This window comes from Typopeltis vanoorti, chromosome 14 (genome assembly GCF_054136105.1).
Source record: "Typopeltis vanoorti isolate ZY-2024b chromosome 14, IOZ_Tvanoo_1.0, whole genome shotgun sequence".
Lineage (NCBI taxonomy): Eukaryota > Metazoa > Arthropoda > Arachnida > Uropygi > Thelyphonidae > Typopeltis > Typopeltis vanoorti.
The window spans coordinates 24,541,044-24,561,208 of NC_143562.1; the positions used below are offsets into that span (position 1 = coordinate 24,541,044).

At 34.6% G+C, this 20,165-nt stretch overlaps 2 protein-coding genes across 4 annotated transcripts in view; one reads left to right on the plus strand and one right to left on the minus strand.

The window, feature by feature from the left end:
• LOC150099310 (CTP synthase 1-like) overlaps positions 1-18,178 on the plus strand; it is an 85,104-nt gene extending 66,926 nt beyond the window's left edge. The window contains exons 11-13 of the mRNA XM_090404501.1: positions 7,800-7,893; positions 16,464-16,616; positions 16,759-18,178. Coding sequence (XP_090260627.1) covers positions 7,800-7,893; positions 16,464-16,616; positions 16,759-17,015 — 504 coding nt within the window. The 3' untranslated portion in view covers positions 17,016-18,178. The remainder of the gene's footprint in view (positions 1-7,799; positions 7,894-16,463; positions 16,617-16,758) is intronic.
• A 699-nt stretch (positions 18,179-18,877) lies between these two features.
• LOC150099311 (suppressor of lurcher protein 1-like) overlaps positions 18,878-20,165 on the minus strand; it is a 118,105-nt gene continuing 116,817 nt past the window's right edge. For all 3 annotated transcript variants that reach the window (XM_090403642.1, XM_090403641.1, XM_090403643.1), the window contains exon 15: positions 18,878-19,235. In XM_090403642.1, the coding sequence (XP_090259768.1) occupies positions 19,165-19,235 (71 nt within the window). In that variant the 3' untranslated portion in view covers positions 18,878-19,164. The remainder of the gene's footprint in view (positions 19,236-20,165) is intronic.

Genomic DNA, 20,165 nt, shown 5'->3' on the forward strand with positions numbered 1-20,165 from the left:
CACCTTGTATAGGAAGTATTGAATGTGATCTTAAAGAAAGACAAGCAGTGTTGCCATCAGTAGTAGAAATATTGTATTCAGTGTATAAATTGCAAAGGAGGTTACTTTGAAGGACACAGCAACAATCTGTAAGTTAAGCCTACATTTTGTTTTCTAGTCAAAACTGAACCTTTGGAAAGCACCTTATATTATGTTAGAAAAAATATTATTATTTTTTTTTTTCTGACCTCCATGGAGTCATAAGACTCATCATGGGAGGACAACACAAAGTCTATCATACCACTCCTTAAAATCATTATTCACAGTCTGCACATTCACCACCCTCTCATACAATGCATTCCATGCTCCTACCAGTCTCGATGTAAAAAACCTTGCATCTTACCCTTTTACTCACCACCTTCTTTTGCAATTTCCAGGGATGGCCCATTTGTCCTTGCTCCTTTACCTTATTCTACCATATGAAAAATCTCCTATGTTAATACGATAACCCTTCAACAGCTTAAATGTCTCACCCATATTGCCTCCTCCTTTTACCTTCTATCCAGAAAACTGCAGTTTTCTGGATAGAAGGTTTAGATAGCAGTGTTTAGACCCTTTGTTAATGGAAGATAATTAACTTTTCTCATACATAGATAGTATTTTTAAGATCATTAATACCTTACCTGTCATTGTGTGTGCTTTGTGCACACATATTCATGTGTTCATATTCAAAAATAGCAGCTAAAAACTACATCTATGCAGTGACTTACTGTAGTGAAGTGGCTCATTTGTTAAACATATCCCATTCTACCATTTTGATTTATATGTCACAGTGTATAGCCACTGGCCAGTTGAACTTCCTTTTCTTTCAAATAAAATCTCCTATTCTCTCTTCATAATTTATAGCTAACTTCCATTTAGCTGAATAGAAGATTCCAGATGACTGTCATACAGTAATATATTTTTGAGCAAAATTTCTTCAGTTTTCAGTTTTTTTATAAAGTGAATGGGGGATGGTATACAAGACTGTACCTAATAATAATGCTTTTGGAGACTCACAAATGAATAATTTTGCTGCTACTGTTTTATCAGATGTGTTTTTGGGAGGAAACTGAGTAATGGTAGAAGCACTGCATAGATTATAATTTCTAGGAGAGTTTGGCAATTTCTTTTAGTACATATTCCATTTCCCTTTCTCTTACAGCTTAAACAAACACCACTGAAAAGTCAAAGCAAAATAATTATGCTAGAGATAAGAGTGCAATCCAAAACTTCCACAAATAATTGCAGGGTCAAATTCATTTGTGACATCAGTGTAGTCAAATCAGTAAAGCAGAACATAACTCTTACCAGCTAGATTTGTAGAGTTTTTTATATCAGCCCTCCACACACAATAGGTTGTAGAACCTGTATCACATCCATACTTTTTTGGAGATGGACATTGAATGGATGTTAATCAACAGCTGCTTGTGTGAGTGTTAATGGGCTTGAGGGAAAATGGAGGAATAGCATCTGCCAGTTCAGCAGATTGATGTCCTTAATGTAGAAAGTTTTTTTCACTTGGTTATAAATTAAATTAAAAATGGCAAAGGATTAAACCAGAATGTAATTTCTTAGCATTATTAATTTGGTGTCCCTCACGGATCTGAGATGTGACTGGAGTAAGCTTCTGAAAAATGGATCATCAATTAAAAGGATCATCCTCTTCTGAATAGCATCAAGCATTTGTAGAGAGGTTTTGGTGCATCACTCCAGTCTCATATGTAAGAATAGTATTCTAAGGTAGGGCAGATTTGGGATATGGTGAGGAGTAATGTCCTGAGTGGAAAAGGATACCTAGTTTTTTGGAGCTTGAGGAGGTCATGGATGTGCTTATGGCAGGAGAGGTTAGTGCAAGTTAGGTCAAGAAGAGATATCTAATCTCACATGGAGATGTCAACATTATCAGAAGTGAGAAGAAGCAAATATGATCTTTTGTTGTGTGAAAATGACATAATTGTGTTTCAGTGGCATTGAACTCGAAAAGGTTGTATTCACCCCACTGAAATATGGCAGCGAGATCAATGTTTAAGATATTCATTATGGAAGATCCTGTAGCTTGTGCAGGATTCCATTGCAAGGTTTCAGACGAAAATGAGAAAAGTAGAGTACTGGTATCAGCTGAATTGTGAATAGGATTTCAGGTTAGTGATAGGTCATTTATGATTAACAGAAAGAGCATGAGCAAAAATACAGAGCCATGTAGCATTGGTGGGGAAATCTGAAGAAAGGTGTGAATTGACCAGGGAGGAAATTGGCAATTCAGTTGCAAAGAACGGATGATAGACCACAAGATGGTAATTTGGTGAGTGCGCTTTTATACTTGGCCCAATCAGATGCAGTGGATATAGATATAGATTTACTACATGGGTTTCACAACCTTTCCAATTCATAGATGAGTAATGTTGATAAGGACACTCTGAAGCAAGAGTAGAAGAATCCATGATGGGCTTCCAGATGATGGAATTGACTGTTGATGACTTTTTTTATTATTATTTTTGAACTGAGGTGAGTGTAATGGTATGATAGTTTGTTTCATGGCTGACTTATCTCCTTTCTTTGGAACGAGTTGAATATAGGCTTACCTTACTTCCATACTCTAGGGCAGATGCTAGATTATTATGAGATTGTGGAGGCAGCATAGGATTGGGCATTACTTCTAAAGCACAGTTGGGGAGATATACCATCAAGATCAGAAGACTTGTTTAAATTATTTAGAATTCTGCTAATGGATCAGAGGAAGCATACAGTGAGCAGTTATTTATTTTTTTGGTAGGAGGAGGGGGGGGTTGCCTTTTCTGCATTTAGAAGAGGGATGCGAGGAGGTTAGTTTTGTCTTGTGATGCTACAGTTGCATCAATAGCCTTGACAAGCAACCAGGATGCTTGACTGTCATTTGAGTAAAAGGCATGTTTCCTGCATTTGGCCTTTTCAAAGTCTGAGTTGGATTTTATTTCTGATGGTCTTTTTTGCAGTTTTTGATTGGCACCTTGTAGGCTGAAGGGGAATGTTGCAGTTTGGTTTTAAGCCACTTGCAACATGCTGATTTTTTTTGGACTGGGAACCACCTTGACATATATGTTTGTAAAAGGAGATGATGCCTACATTCCAGTAAGAATATTTTCAGTTATTCAGTTGGAGTGGGTTTATGGGTTTGAAGGGTATAAACAATCATGAGCCCATGAAAGGAGGAATAAAAATCACATCACTCATCCCATTTGGTACTGTTGTATTGTTAAATGACACAGGAACAGCTAATGTCTCTATTTTTATTTTCTTTTTTCTGGAGAATTGGTTAAGAAGAGATCAAGGGAGAGTAGACAGGATTATCTTTTGAGCCTGAGTTGTGAATGTTGAAGACCCCAAGAAAAACTCCTGTTGTGTTATTTTGACTATGTATGATTGAGCTTCAAAGACAAATAATGAGGTCAGAGTTGTTATCAGAATTTGAAGTGTAATAGAGAAAGTAAATGGAGCAAGGAAATTTTGAGCCAGAATAGATTATAAATGGGAGATTCAAGATTTGCTATTTCCCTGATATAGGATGTCAGATTTAACAAACACAGAGTTCCACTCTTGCAGCAGAAGGAATCAATCAGAACATATTTTGAAATCTGAGATGGACAGATTTCCAGTTGAGATTCTTTAAAAATAATAGGTCAGGTTTAGATATTTGTAAGTGGTATGCACATCATTTATATTAAGCCCATGAATGTTGAAGTGGATATGGATCTATTTAGAGAGTATGTTTGTTGTTTTATGTTTTTTAGATTAGAGATTAGTTTTTATTTTTATTTATTTTTTTTTTTGAGAGAGAATTTTTTTATTCTTAATGTTATCGAAATTTTTTAACTTCTGTGGTCAATTTGTATTGAGAAAGAGTTAAAGAATAGGAATATGTAGCGAGTGTCTCTAGTCCTTTGTGTGGCCTTGGCAGTTTCACCATATTTCCCCATATACTCTTGACTCCCTCCAGACACTATTTGATAAAGTGGATGGCAGCAGGATTATTTGTTAGCTGATGAGCTACCATCAGGTTTGATCCTAATATGCTATTTAGTGGCTGGCCTTCTGAACTGTTTTCTGCTGTTCCCTCAAATGGAAGGAGTGTGTCTGACTTACTCATGAAGCTGTCACTCACACAATATGGGAAGAGAAGGGAACAGAAACTGAAACTTTTTTTTCCTGGGGAAAACATGGTAGCAGGGTCTCTAAAGAGTAAGGAAATGGTGTTTCACCAGGTGCTGAAGTAGATTGCACTCCTGCTTTCCGCTCAGAGGCTAATGTCATGGATTGGAATCCTTCTACTGGTGACATATCCCTTCCACTTTCAGCTTACTTGAAACAGCTATGAAATATCAGAAAAATAGATAATATGCAGGGAAGGGATTGTAAACTTTCCAAAACTTCTAGATTCACTTCATAAATGTTTGCACTGTCATTTCCAGTTGTAACAATTTGGTCAAATTAATAAGGCTGCAGAGTATAATATTCATCCGCCTGGTTGTGCTGAGTGAATAGCACTTCTCTCCCTATCCCAGAAACTGTAGTTTCAAATCTTCACATGGATGTCTGTGAATTTCTCGCTGCCCATTGTAAGACCACCACCATACTCCTTGCGATTTTGGGGGAATTAAATTCAATCAGTGTAGAAATCTCCAGTGGTGCTCATGGTATGAGTAATACAATAAATGGGTTTGGAGCTGACAAGACAAGAGAGTTAATGGCATAAAATACACATTTTAGTGCCATAGTATTACTACTGACCAGGATCATCTGAATAGGACCGTGAACTTCATAGATTAATCTTATGGATACAAGGAAGATTATCATTATGGGCGATTTCAACTACGAGAATATAGACTAGAGGATGGTGAAAGCATGCAAGATGAAGAAAAATGAATTTCTAGAATTACTCAAGGATAACTACCTTAAGTAGCATGTGATGGAGATCTCATGGTACCAGGAAACTGGATCTATTAATGGTGTCTGAGAATTGCATATAAATGATATGACCATTGCCTCCTATTGGTGAGAACAATCATGCACTTTTGACCTGGGAGTTGACAATGTATATAGGAGCTTTGACTAAAAAGGGGGCATGTGTTGAATGCAGGTGATTATAATAAACTGAGAAGGCAATTTGAACTCTACCACACATTTTCTCATGCCTTAGCATGGAAAACTGCATGGTAGAAGAATCAGTAATGCATGTGGGAATTAGTTAGACGATACTTAAAGGAACCTATATCTGACTGCATCCCCAGAGTTAGGAGAATTAATTACATGGGAGTTAAATGAATAAATGACACTTCAAAGCAAGAGCTACAGAAAAAGAGGATGTGGATCTGATATCATGAGAAGAGTGATATCCATTGTGAAGAAAGCAAAATCAGGTTATGAAAAGAAGTTAGCCAAATTGGCCAAAGGAAATCCAAGAGAATTTTATTACTATGTAGCAAGTAAAAGAAAGTATTGACTATGGAAGAATAACCTTAGTGGATGCAAATTATCAGAAAGTGTCATACACAGAAATAGTTTTTAAGTGATCACTTTAGTAAGGTATATGTTCCAGATGGACCTGTAGCTCTCTGGATGCTGGGGAAGAAGTGGGTGAAAGAAGATGCTAGATGAGTTACTTATTAAAGCTGTTACAGTTGGGCTGGTTGAGATATTACACGGGTATTGAAGGAATGTGGAGAACATTTAGCAGTACCCCTAATGTGGTAGTTCAAACTTAAGTCTCAACACATGCAAGATTCCTAACGAATGAAGGAGAGCAAGATAATTCCATTTATGTAAAGGTAGAGCTAAGAGTGATTCAGCAATTTATAGACGAGCAGTATCCCTGGTGTAGTCATCAAGATATTGGAAAGGTTGGTGAGGAATCACATCAAAGGTAGGTAGATAACAGTGATAGCCTCTCTAGATGGCAGCAATGTTCTGGTAGATCTTATTTTAGCAATCCTCTCATGTTCTTTAACAGAGTGCCAGCAGAGCTAGATTAATGAATATACTATGTTACTTCAATATTTTGCCAAGCCATTTGACGGGGATTCTACAGTGGAGATTGTTACACAGACTCAAAGGGATGGGTTTGCAGTTAACTCATGACATAGATTGGAGAGTGGCTGATTGGCAGGTATTAGAAAGTAATGTATTTTTGTGCTGAGTCTGAGGAAACTAGAAGAGTGATGTGGTGTATCAACAGGTACACCACTTATACTTGGACCATTGTTGTTTTTACATCTATATAAATGATATTTGTGAGGGTCTTGAATGTGATATTCAGTTATTTTGCTGATTTTGTTAAGTTAGAGAGAGTGATAACGAATGTAGCTAATACAGAATCCTTTCAGGCTGATCTGTCACTTGCTCATGCAATTGATTGGTAATGGGGAAATGACAACGAATGTCATTTCAGTGTTGTCAGATGTAAAGTTATGTATTTTTGATGGAAGACATTACAGACAGAATATTATATTAATGTGAATTTGTTGGAAGTAATCAATGAAGCTAGTGGACTGAGTTAAAGTTTAGGAGTTACATTGCATAAGGTGGTTAAGTCATCACATTTGATAACAGTGCTTTTTAAGATAACACTAACTTGTAAGAATAAGGAATTTATTCTCCCACAAGATTTCAATACGATGTCTAGAGTACCATGTGTAGTTAATTGTCATATGGGTTCCAAGATGATAACTGGCCTATAGAATAATTTTGCATAGAAGGACAAATTGAGGAAATGTGGTCTTCAAATTTGAGGAATAGATGGAGTGAGAATTTTGTAACAGTATGGTGGAGGTAGAATTTGGGGTCATCCTTGGAAGCTGGCCAGGAGTATTGTTAAGAAGCATGCGAGATCTAGGCTTTTACAGGTATGTGGTATGTATGGAATGGGCTACCATTAATGTGTTCTGTCTTGTCTCCAGTAAATGTTTATTAAGAGATATGATGGGTATTTAAGTATGAATGCCTGAATGGGCCCTCCCTTGAGTCTTTTTACTCCTTGGAGTAAAAGGATTCAACTATTCATAATAATATTATCTTTCTTCAGTGTAACTTCTCCTTAATTGTCATTTGAATACAGAATTTTAATTTAGACAGTCATATTAAGATTGACTACATTTTAAGATGGTTGGTTTTTCTTAAGTACTATTTATTTTTGGAATAAATACTCTGCATAGCATATAAGGAATTGTAGCAACTTCATGATATATAGTATAAATTTGCAGGTGTCATCTAGTTTCTGTATTATAAAAATCCTCTTTCCTAGTAAAGATGAGTGTTAAGAGATTAAAAAAAATAATAAATGAACTGAACTTTTGATATAGCACTTCAGATGATGCCTAATAGCTGCTGTGAGAAATTGGTATGGCACATCTGGAAATATAGAGCTCATAAGTAAGCCTTTTGCTATAGCAAATTTCATTCACCATGCATTGATGTATGGTGTTTTGCTATAAGTGAGACTCAACTATAGTCATTGCTAAAGTATTAGTAGTTTATTTTGGTGTTTTATGTTACATCTAATTATGAAAAGTGCTAGATGTTATTGCTGTTGGAAGAATGTTCATTATTTTTGGTTACTGAGATTGAATTACTTAGTAATTTGGTAGTTAGGTAGAAAGATGGGAAGAATAATACAATGATCCTTTTAGAAGATAAACTCTATCACAACAAAAAGAATAGATTACTATTCTTTTTGTTGTGATAAGAGTAATTTTTTCTTAATTTCCATTCATTTCCATATACCATAATTTTTTTTCTCTCTCTTGTAGGTAATTGATATGCCTGAACATAATACTGGTAACATGGGAGGAACGATGAGACTTGGAAAACGGCAGACAGTCTTTACTCAAGATTCTGTTCTTCGTAAGTTCAATAATTACAATGTTTGTATTGTTTATGCACTCTTTATGTGTAGAGAATGGTATTGGGTCACATCCTTTGAAAGTCAGTTTTTGATTTTGGACTTAATAAAAGTTAAAACTGGGTGCTCAAGGGTCAAAGCTGTATAACTGAGAGGAGACCTCCACTCAGTTATACAGTGGAAAACCGACCAGTGCTTCTGACCTAATGTCCAATCCTCATCATCTCGTGGTGCACCCTATTGGGTATCTACCTGGATACTGAACAAACGAGGATGGACTGGCAATTTGGGATTTAGCCAACCAAATTGTATTCGTATTGGTTAAACGAAAATTAAAAAATGATGGTACAACATGACAAAATTTCATGCTGGCTGGGGTGTCATCCGGTTAAACAAGACCCCCTGTTGTTTTCGCCAGGGAACCAGGGCGAACAGCGAAAAGTCAGCAACTGGAACAAATCTGAAAACAAACCCCAACTCAACATCACCAGAGTTAAAGATCGGTACTATCAACATAAGAAGCCTGAATGGCAAAGAAATGGAGCTAGCAGAGGAATTAGATAAGTACCAGATCGACATAATAGGGGTGACTGAAACAAAAAAAGACAAAAACTGGTGAGATCTTTCTGAGCAATAAATACAAAATGTTATATTCAGGCAATAACAATCAAGGAAAAGGAGTAGCCATAGTATTCAACACAAAATGTGAAGATGGTAAATTAAATATGGAAATAGACAACAGAATCAACAAAGCTGGTATGGTAGGAAGTCAATTGAATAAATTCATATGGAATAAGAGAGAAATTAGTCAGAACGCTAAATTAGCTGTATACAAGACAGTGTTCAAACCAGTTTTAACTTATGGATCTGAGAACTGGGTCAGAAGTAAAACACTTGACCAAAGACTAGAGACCACAGATATGAGAGTCCTGAGAAAGATTAGAGGCATGAACAGATGGCATCAATGGCAATATCATATTAAAAACGAGGATATTAGGAAATAACTTGACATTGTCGGCATCCAGGAATGCATTAGCAGAGCTAATCTCAGGTGGTATGGTCACTTAAACAGAATGGGCGAGGAATGATTAGAAAAACAAGTGTTCTCTGCCAGGTTGGCAGGAAAACGACCCAGAGGAAGACCGAATTATAGGTGGATTGATATGGTACAATGTGCTTTAGACGATAGAAATATGAGATCTGATAATGATAATATTGGAGTCTTGACAAGTAATAGACTGATTTGGAGGAAAATTGTAGATAGGAAGTTTGTAATGATGTAAATTTTTCATGTAGTACTATCATATCCTGTTCACCCCTTGAGGGTACATGTCAGGAATTTGATGATGATGTTGATAAAAGTTAGAACTGGAATATTTTATTATAGTAACAGAAGGATATGTTTATGTAAAATATAAACATTTTTAAGTATTTCGAATTTGGGGAGGAGCATATTTTGGAGCAAAAATCCAGATTTGAGATTCACATGTACATTAATAAAATACAGATGTTAGTAATGAATAATTGGAGTAAAGAAGAATTAGAGATAGTATCATATTAGTATAATTGTTTTCACTGAAACAGAAAGACAAAAATAGGTGAGATTTTCCTGAATAACAAGCATAAGATATTATATTCAGATAGTAATGAACAGAGAAAAGGAGCACCTATTGTATTCAACACTGAACACAAAGATAATCTCCTTGATTGGAGCAATATCAAGTTGAGTGATGTAGGCAAACATCAGAATGGGGAAAACTAATAATAATGTATGTACTTACTAGATTGCTGTTCAGGACGTGGACTAATCATGACGAGTGTCAAAATAGATATGCAGAAATTCACCTGGAGAGAATATGCAAGAAATAAGTCTCATTGACTGTTATTGTTGGTAGTAATATCTTCATGTTGGATCAGAACAAGAGACAAAAAGTACATAGGGAAATTAAAATAACAGATGACTAAACAATTTACTTTTGAGGAGGATAAAAAAAAGGATTTGATACCAAACAGAAACGTGCAGTCTCTCTCTCACACACACACACACACATACAAATATTATTCAAGAAAAGTGAAAGTTTGAAAACAAGAACCAAGCCTTGGAGACCCATTGGCAAACTTTGAAAAAACATTAACTGATTCAGCCAGGGAGGCATGTGGTGAAGTTATAAGAAATATAAAGAAAAATTAAAGTATATTAAGCTCTGTGTGTAAAAGTAGCTAAACAAAAATGATGAGAAGACTTTTTAGAATATACATGATAAATATTAATGTGGCAAAATATTCTGGGGGCTATTAATAATGATCAACATTATTAATAGCCTCTGTCTATGAAGATTTCAGGTAAGTGACATTAATTCAAGTTAACATTAAAAATTTAAACAATAATTCAGATTTCCATTTTTATAATTTCATACTCTTCTAGTTCTCTTCTTATGTCTCACATTATTGTTTGCATTTGTACATTTTCATGTCAATTTCTCACCTGTTGTTTACTGACTTCAGCTACAAGTTTTTAGTTTTAATAAAATGCAAATAAACTTTTTTTCTGCACTCTTCACAAGACTACTCCCAACACCTGTTTTGCAATGTGAATTGTAACATTATTTGTGAGGAAATTCAGCTTGCTTCTGTGCTTTACTGTTTGCATTGGGTCAATGCTTAGGCCTGGTCTTTTCTGTCATTCTTGATTGCACATTGTTATGCTATAGTGATTATTGCAATAGTTTGCATTTACTGTATTTAGAGACTCTATGGTAAAATCTAAATAAAACTAAGACATTCAGCCAAAGCCAGGCAAGGATATTTTGATGACAGTTCCACATCTGAAATGTTGGAACCATAGTGCTGTAGGTGGATTGAAATAGTACGATAAAGATACTTTTTTGCCATTTTCATACCATTTCAGATCTCTCGCAATCCAGCCGTCTCATATTGAGTGATGAGCATAGTCTGCCACTTTAAAATTCCAGAGTGGGATTTTTGATCTCATTGTTTGTTGCTGTCGGAGTAGTAAAATTTCTATCCATAAAGAATCAGCCCAGACAAATCAGTGCTGCACCCGGAGGAGGGGGGGCAGTTCCCCCTCCTAAAAAAAGAAAAGAAAACGGGAAAAATTTTTCCAAAAATCTTTTCCTAATTAAAATTCATTTTTTTTTATTTGTTGTGTCGTGTCTTCTATTTCTATACTACTTATGAATTAGCAATCATTGCAGATGCTCAGTCATAGGTCGTATGCAATGCGTAGTGTGTATTCTCAAATCGTTTACCCCCCAGATTAAACCCTGAGTGTGCTACTGGAACAAAACAAATTGTATAGAAAGTTTCCACTACATAAATCAGTACAGTAACTATACAAAAGACTGGGAAGAATATAGAAGATAAATAGCATAAATATTGCTAAACATTTCTGTTCTACTGGTGTGTGTGTGTGTGTGTGTGTGTGTACACACACACCTGTCTGTCTGTGTGTGTGTATATTGTAGTCTGGAAATTAGCCTATAACCCCCCCCCCCCATCCTCCCAAAAAAAAGAAAAAAGCATGATTAGTCTATAGTATTTAGCTAGCTACCTTGAAATAATGGAGAAAACCATGCCAAATAAGCATAATGTTTATAAAATTATGAATAAAATGAAAACAACATTAAATGAAAGTGCTTATATACAAATAAATGTTCATTAATAATTGTTTATTTTTTTATCGCCAGGAGCATTTCCAGTGTTCCTGGTACTTCCTTTCCATTTCTTTTTTTAGTATCTTGATGAAATTATTCACTCTGTTCTCTTGTTGCACCAATATTCTAAAGAAAATACTGTAAATGAGAATGAAAAATGAACCCAGAAGTTCATACACTATGTTGCCAAAAGTGTTTGGACATCCCCGTAGCTCTACATGGCTTTGCCCATATGATAATGATTCAGATACATGTCCACAACGCTATATAAGCATAGGCACGTGGCATTAGCAGTGTAGATATTCTTTACTGTCAGGATGAGTGGACGAAAAGAATTGAGTCCATTCGAGATTAGTATGATAGTTGAAGTCCACAAGTTCAGTCAGAGAGATTTCTGCCACATTGCACGTGCCCTGATCTACTATCATTGAGGTTGTTGTGTGGAAATGTGATGGAACCACCAAACCTGTCCCCTTGAACTGGTAGGCCCAAGAAACTGACAAATCTGACCAGCAAATTCTGAAGCATGTTGTCACAGTAAATCATCAGTCAGTGTTAGCAACCATTGCAAACCACATTTGCATGAGCTGGAATGGATGCTAGTGACAGAATGCAGGTGTCTTCCCTTGAGTTTCGTCTGCATCTCACAAGCTTTTGATTACACCTCTCAATGCCTGTCATCTTCTGGAATGGTGCAAACATTGTCATCAGGCTGTGGAGCAATGAATTGCAGTACACAATCTGTCAATCCAATAAACATGCCTGGATCTGACAGATGCCTGGTGAACAATACTTACAGAAATGGCTTGTATTGTTTGTGAAATTTGGAAGTGGTAACATATTGGTCTGGGACTGTTTAACCTGGTGTGTTACTGGGCCCATTGGTTTCTGTGTCTGGATCCTTAAATGTCGATGCCTACCATGACATTTTGTTCTTCTCACACTGTGGTAATAGTTTGGAATAGGTCCTTTTCTCCATCAGCATGATAATGCACCTGCTCACAAAGCAAGGGTCCTAGCTCTGTGGTTTGAAGACATGGAGATGGAAGAACTAAACTGGCCAGCCGAAAGCCTCAACATTATTGAACATCTTTGGGATGTGTTGGAGTGAAGGTTGCATGAGAAACCTACTTAACTAACACTCATTGGCTGTTCATCATATTCATCATACTACAGGAGGAATGGAAATGGATTCCAGCAGAAGTTTACCAGCACTTAATGGAGAGCCTACTCTGAAGGAATAATGGCTATAATGGCAGTGAAAGGAGGCCTGACCTCATATTGACAGCAATGCTGTAGCAACGGGAAATACAAACAGTTGCTGTCTGGACACTTTTGGCCACATAGTGTATTTAAACCTAATCTTTTGAAATTTTCTGAATATATTTTTTAAATATGTTCAGATTTTTCTCTGTCATGCTTCTGATTCAACAAACCAGTTGCATGAAAATATGTTCTTTGTGAATGGGGACAGCAGTGTCTGTAATCAGTACTGGCTACTTTTTTTAAGCATCCAGTGTTGATGGCAGACACTGCTGTTCCCATTTGCAAAAAATACATGGCATATTTTTTTGCAACTGGAATGCTGCTTTATAAGCACAGACAACTTTCAAATCTCCACAGATTAAGTTAATTCATGTTATATGTTTCACTTGAAAAAGAATTTAGAGATTTGCATAAGTCTTACATAAATAGAATGAACTACTAGGTGAGTGATGGTGAAAATATTGCTTTTTTTTCAGATGTTCTGTATAATGATTTAAATCTCAACTCTGTTCGGACCTCAGTAGATAATTTATTCACAATAGTATTCTTGGGTGGTAATATGGTATAGGGAGATTAGGCTCATGAACTATTGCTCTACAAGAGACAGAAGAAAGATTTGGACTATTTCTAGTGTTATACCTTACATGTTAGTTAGGCAAAAATAGCAATATTCTGTATGTCTTTTTTTTTTTTTTAGTCCACACCACACTATTTAAATTGCTATGGGAAGAGACTTCTATTTACCCTGTGTCTGTTTCCTGAGTTGTTCAACATGTTTGGTAGACTGTCATGCCGACAATTTATCCTGATCCCCAAGTTTTAGTCAAAAAGGCACTGTGCAATTGGACTTTCTGTGATGTTTTGTTGTTTCTACGAAACTTAAAATTAGACACACATGATGCAGATTTTATATTGAATTTCTGTTGCATAAATGGCACGTTCAAACACAGAAACAGTACTCAGGTGGATTCTTCTGGGACCAAAGTGGTTTTTATAAGGACTCATCTAGATCATAGTTTATAACTAAAATTGGGAGTAGTGTGCCTTCCCATGATGAGTCCTTGGCCTTCCTGGAGGTATCATGTAATAATAATAAAAATGATGTTCTGATAATTTATATACTCACACCTTGTCAATTTTACATCTCTTGTTAAACCTAGACTGGTCTTTTATGTGGATCTCACTCATGTAAGATTGTAAACCTATCATATTTAAGTACTGTGAGTGTGCTGTGGGTTAGATAACATTGAAACTTTACTTTAGAAAACAAGCATGAATCTCTAGTGAACAGTGATCTTGTACTGCATGGTGAAATTCATCTATCATTCTTAAGACATTAACAAACATCCCATATCTGGTCAAATATCATCTACTTGAGCTTCTTCTGTTGCATCAGTCTTATGATTGGTAGCTCAGCAGCATTTCTTTCCATTCTTCTCTTCTGTTTGCTTTCCTCTTTATTTTAAAGTATGTTTTTAGTCCAGTGCTTTGTTTTATTTGATCAAAGTATCTTTTCCTTGGTCTTTCTCTTTTTCCTTTGATTTTGCCTTCCATTATTCTTCTCGTCGGACTTTCATGTCATAAGATATGTCCAATCCATCTGTCTCTTCTTGTTATTAATGTCTTTATCAGTATTCTGGGTTCATTTACTTCCTTAAGCACATCTTCGTTAGATTTTTTGTCTGTCCATTTTATTTTTTGCATTTGTCTCCAACACCACATTTCAAATGCCTCCAGTTTTCTAATATCTCCTGTTCCCATTGTCCATGTTTCGCTGCCATAAAATACTATACTCCATACATAAGTTTTTAGAAGTTTTTTTCCTTAGTTGTAAAGCTAGTGAGCTACCTTTCCAGATTTCAGGTCTTTCATAGCTTTTTCTACCTCAAGTATTTATTTATTCCTGAGTGCATTTTTATTGAATGTTGTCTACCACTTTTCTGTCACTGGTTATTCATTTACATTTTTCAAAATAAGCACTTCAGACAGCTCAGATATCTTCAGTTTTCATGTCACTTTTGTCCTCTGATTCCTTTTACAGTACTCTTTGTCTGTTTATAATATTTTTTAAGTCTTGAGTACATTTTGCCACCTCCCAATATATATATATCTTCTGTGTTCTTACCAAAGTTTTCCAGTTGATTAACCTTTCATGTAGTGCTTCACTTTCATTTTTCTCTGTATTCTCTCAGAGCAATACTGACTTGTTAAAAACTTTGGATATCCCACCCATCCTCTTCCTGACTCTTTAATCTCTTGAGTCAACCATGGAGTTATGATTTTATTTTCTCTCCTTGCAAACAACTTCAAATGCCTCTTTGGCTGAATCGGTCACTACCTATAGTTTTGACCTTTATTAAGGTTCATTGGGGGCCATACCCAGAAGGATACCAAGGTTGAATTAATGCAAAAGTCATATTTCCATTTACAAGTAACAAAAAAGTGCATCATAAAATAAAAAACACTCTGGTTAAGAGATAGCTATAGAAAGGTATTTTACTTGGTTACAAAGTAAATTATACTTGCCAAGAAATTTTTTCTTGTTGAAGCTTTTATCTTGTCAAGTTCTAAGATATGTATAATTTACTTTGTAACCAAGCAAAAAAACATTTTCTACAACTGTCTTAAATTTGTTAAATTTGTTCAGAATACTGAAATTTTTTCTATTAATGGAATATTATAGAAAATATATGTGGGTGGCAGGTTTCATCACCTGCTGTGAGGTTTCTCTTATTGGAAACCTGAACTAGTTTGTAAATGGTCCATGTTTGATTTTTGTTCTTGAGATGAGATATCAACAAGCTTTTGCTAACATTAGGTTTTCAATAAGCAATACCTAACCTCAGGTGATAAATTGTTTACCACCTAAGTCTACCAATACTATCAAGAGGCTGATGGTTTACAACTTTTTGTAAGCAAGAAGATTGTCATGAAAAACACTTGAAAGAAGTTTGAACTCTCCACTACTTTTTGGAACCTTTATAATGTAATCTCTGTGTGTGTAAACTTTTTCAGACCCTCCTAAGACTTTGTCTTGATAGTAAACTAGTTTATGTAGAAGATATTGTTACTACATTTCAAATTAAATTTATTTTGTTAATTTAAAAGATGACAAAGTGATCCCCTTGGGGTGTTCTCTTGAATGAATCCTTGCAATTCTAGCAGTCTTGTTTGTGACAATCCCTGGACTTCTTCAAACTAACTGGGGGTTTATTACACACGAAATAACTACATGTTATACCAAGAAAGAAATGTATAAATAGAAATTTAAAAGTCAAAGCTAGGAGACAGACTTTCATATATCTAGTAAGAAATGTGGAGAATTACTTCCCATCCTCAGTTTTCCCTATTGCTTAATATCTACATGAATATTGAATAAATAATATACTTAGCTGAGTAAATTTTACTTTCTGGTGTGAGAGCACTACCTTGTTATTGGAGGTTGTTTGAGGCAGCTTGAAAAAATTCCATGTTTAGTTTCTTGATTATGTACTGCATGTACGATAGATTTGTGACCTTTTGTGCATGTAATATACAATTTTAAAAAAGTATAAATTTGGACCCCCCTCCCCCTTCATTTTAGATATGTAGATGTAGTTTGTTTAAAACAAAGCATACCATTTTCTTTTTAGGTCGCCTCTATGGTGATCTTTCTTGCATTGAAGAGAGACATAGGCATCGTTATGAAGTAAATCCAGCATTTATATCAGATTTTGAAGCTGCAGGAATGAAGTTTGTTGGACAAGATGTGAATGGAGAGAGGATGGAAATTATGGAGTTATCTGGTAATAATATCTTAATTTTATTTTATTAGATTCATAAAATCTCGTGAAAGAGTAAAAGTTTAAAACATCAGATTTTCATTTTTGAAAGAAGAGTTTAGTCATGATTTCAAATGAAATATGCCTTTTTTATTTTTTCCATTAGGTCATCCTTACTTTATAGGAGTCCAGTACCACCCAGAATATATTTCAAGGCCTCTGAAGCCATCTCCACCATACCTTGGACTTGTTTTGGCCTCATGTGGAAAACTGAATTCTTTCTTGGCACAAGGATGCCGTTTATCTCCTCGTTCTGCTAGTGAAGTTGAGAGTTCGGACGAAGAAAGCTCTGTGGCCATTTTGAATGGTCACTCTTCTCCTGAGGATGAATGCCATTCAAATCCAAAGAAAACAGAAAGTTGATTTATATTTTATTGGTAGTTATTCAAGGAACTTCAGCCATATTTATTTGTGCTTACTATTTGTGTATATATATTGATATGTACAAATGTTGCTTCCAGACTGGTACTGTTAATATTGCCAGTGATGTGCCTTTTGGTCTAAACTCAGGCCTTAATCTTCTCATTAATTAGTTGTAAAAGGATACAACAAAGACATTTCTTGAGAAAAACAAAAAGTTTTGTAAATATTTGAGCTGAAATTTTATTTTTTTATTTTTCTTCCCCTTTTGTTATGAAGATTTTTTTAGAGCATAACTTTGAAAGTGATCTTTCATCTTCTCGAGAGTCTGTAATGCTCTCATATATATATTTTTGGGGTGGGTGAAGGAAAATGGTTAACTGTGGAGAACTGTGTCTCTAATATTGGTTGGCAAATTGCTTTGGCTACTTGAAATTCATTCATTTGTATTTTTCATACATCATAAATATTTTCTAAATGAAAATAAAAAAACTAGAAAGTGTAAACTGGATATTATGTTCTGTAGGATTTATAGAACATTTACATAATTTTATTAACCACATATTTTTTCTTTCATGTGTGTGTGTGCAAGTGCATGCATGCATGCACGCACTTGCACACACACTTATTCTCAATCATTCAGTCATGTTAGGAAATTGGTTTACGGATGTAACTGAATGTCCAATTAAAAAGTACTTCAGAAATCACATGACACAGGCTACTCTTAAAGGGTTGAGAAGCCAGTAAACTGAGGTTCTGGTTTATTTGAGGATGGATAAATACTGGATCACTGTACATGTATTTACATATGCATGCTGTTCATGACGAAGTTATACATTCCCTTTTTTTTTTATATATATATTTATTTGCATTATCTTATTAGTTTTTGAAAAGTTTAGGAAATGTATTATTCCATAAATTATCATGGGAGATGGATTTAAATGTATAAGTTTAATTTATGACCCTGTAGTGATAACTAATTATCATATGTTATGGAAGAGCAGTAATAGAACTGCCAGCCAGCAAATGCATTTAGCAAAAATTTTCTAGAAGTATCAAAAGAAAACTGCACAGGTGTTTATTCGGTTTTTATTACTTTAAAAAAAAAAATAATAACTTGTTTTATAAGAAGTGTTGGAATGGTAATTCTAAATGAAGCTTTTTTTTTTTTAAAAAAAAAAATGTTGATCTCATAAGATAATTTAATTTGTATTAAATTAAATTTGTATTCTATAAATTTTCTTTATTGTTGGATGGATATAAAAAATCAAATGTACTTATTATACAACAAAATATATGTCATACTTACAAAATATGTATGTATCCCAAAAGAACTTGAGAAAATTGTAATAAGCCTTGTTCTCATATCCACTCGAGCAAATATTTGTGATGTAAATAATTTAATAGAAGCAGAAAACCTAAAAATATGTGTATTTAGTTGCTCAATATGTATGAGTCTTTAAAATGTTAGCTGTAGATATCTCGAATTTTGTATGCTTAGAACTGGTCTGTATCTGTACATGTGCCATTCGATATTTTATAAGGGATATCACTTGCCACTGGAGTTTTATTTTAATATCAATCATGTTTTTATGGGAAAGTAATAACTTATACTATAAAATGTAATGCTTTCTTATCTTGTAAAGTTAAAAGCATGTTTAGGATATTTAAAAATAAAAGAAGACATTTTAATATTATGAGTGTCTAAATGAATATCTAATGGGAGCATAATTTTGTGTTATACTCACTCGTTTTACCAGAATTGTAGTGTAATATTCATATTGATATGCAGTGTATCCTGGTTTTGATACAGATGTGAATAAAATCACAAACTTAAGCAATAAAGAATGGAGTCAACACCTGCGACAGAAAATAAAAGTATTTATTTCTAAAATATGATAATGACTTACAGAATATGGCAACATATAATCACTTAGTTGTAGCTTAACAAAAACATGTCACTCTCAGAGAAGTTACAGAAACAATCCATTTAAATAGCCTAGGAAAAAGGATAGATTACAGGAAATATTCCTGAAAATGTCTCTGGCATTATTGAACTGCTGAGTATGCTTTGGTATTCTATCACAGTTACAGTCTCTTTTCTCCTTCTCCTCATAGGGAGGCACTTTTAACAGCTGTTGGTAAACTTATGTCATGACAGAATTACTCCAACAAGGAATAGCAGTGTGACCTGTGCTGCCATCTGTTGCATTGAGAGGGTACCTGGAATAATTGATCTTATAGGTGATGTTGCCCATTTTTATTTACAATGTGAAGTAAATTATAAATTGGAAAACAGCACAATTTAGTAATATTGTGAAATTTAGAAAAATGACAACAATTATAATACCATTAGATTCATATTTGAAAATGGGTTTTCTTTAATCAGAATATTTGTCTTCTAATTTAAGTAGAGAATTAATCATGATAGTTCAGTTAACAGACAGGAGAAAATTCAGAATATCAAAAGTTAGGAGTAATTAGAATACATTTAAGAGGGGAGGGGAGGGGACAGACAATTTTGCAGTTTCGTCTTTTTTTAGGTAACAAAATCTTACAAGAGTCGTCATTTTACCACTTTCTCAAAAATCTGTGTACTTAGCTTGAATATTGCATTTAGATTTTTTGTTGTTGTAACCAACTGCTTTTTTAGAAACTCAAGCAACAATCTCACCACAAACACTTATGAGCAGTATGTGCTTACATTGCTTAGTTTCTTTCAGTATTGGTATTATATCACCTGTTTTGATTATTGAAAGAGTTAAAATACAATGAGTAGTAAATTTGTAGAGCAAATTTGATAGTTATCTAAAGTATATGAACATACTGTTTAGTGGTTGTGACACTGTCACCTGTTGGCCAGAGATCAAGAAATGCAACCTATAAGGGGGACCAGAAAGTAATCAGTTTTTTGAACTACATTTTTAATATAAATTTTATTAAAGAACAAATTAACATTATTCAATTCCATAATCACCATCGTTAATTATAACTTTATTCCAATGATCTAAGTTTAGAATTCCTTTTTTGATAAAAGTTTTTTCTTTGGAGGCAAAAAATGATATCAAACTCCTTTGGACATCATCTTGCGAACGGAAGGTTTTATTTCTTATGCTGTGTTCTAAGGACCTGAATAAATGATAGTCACTAGGG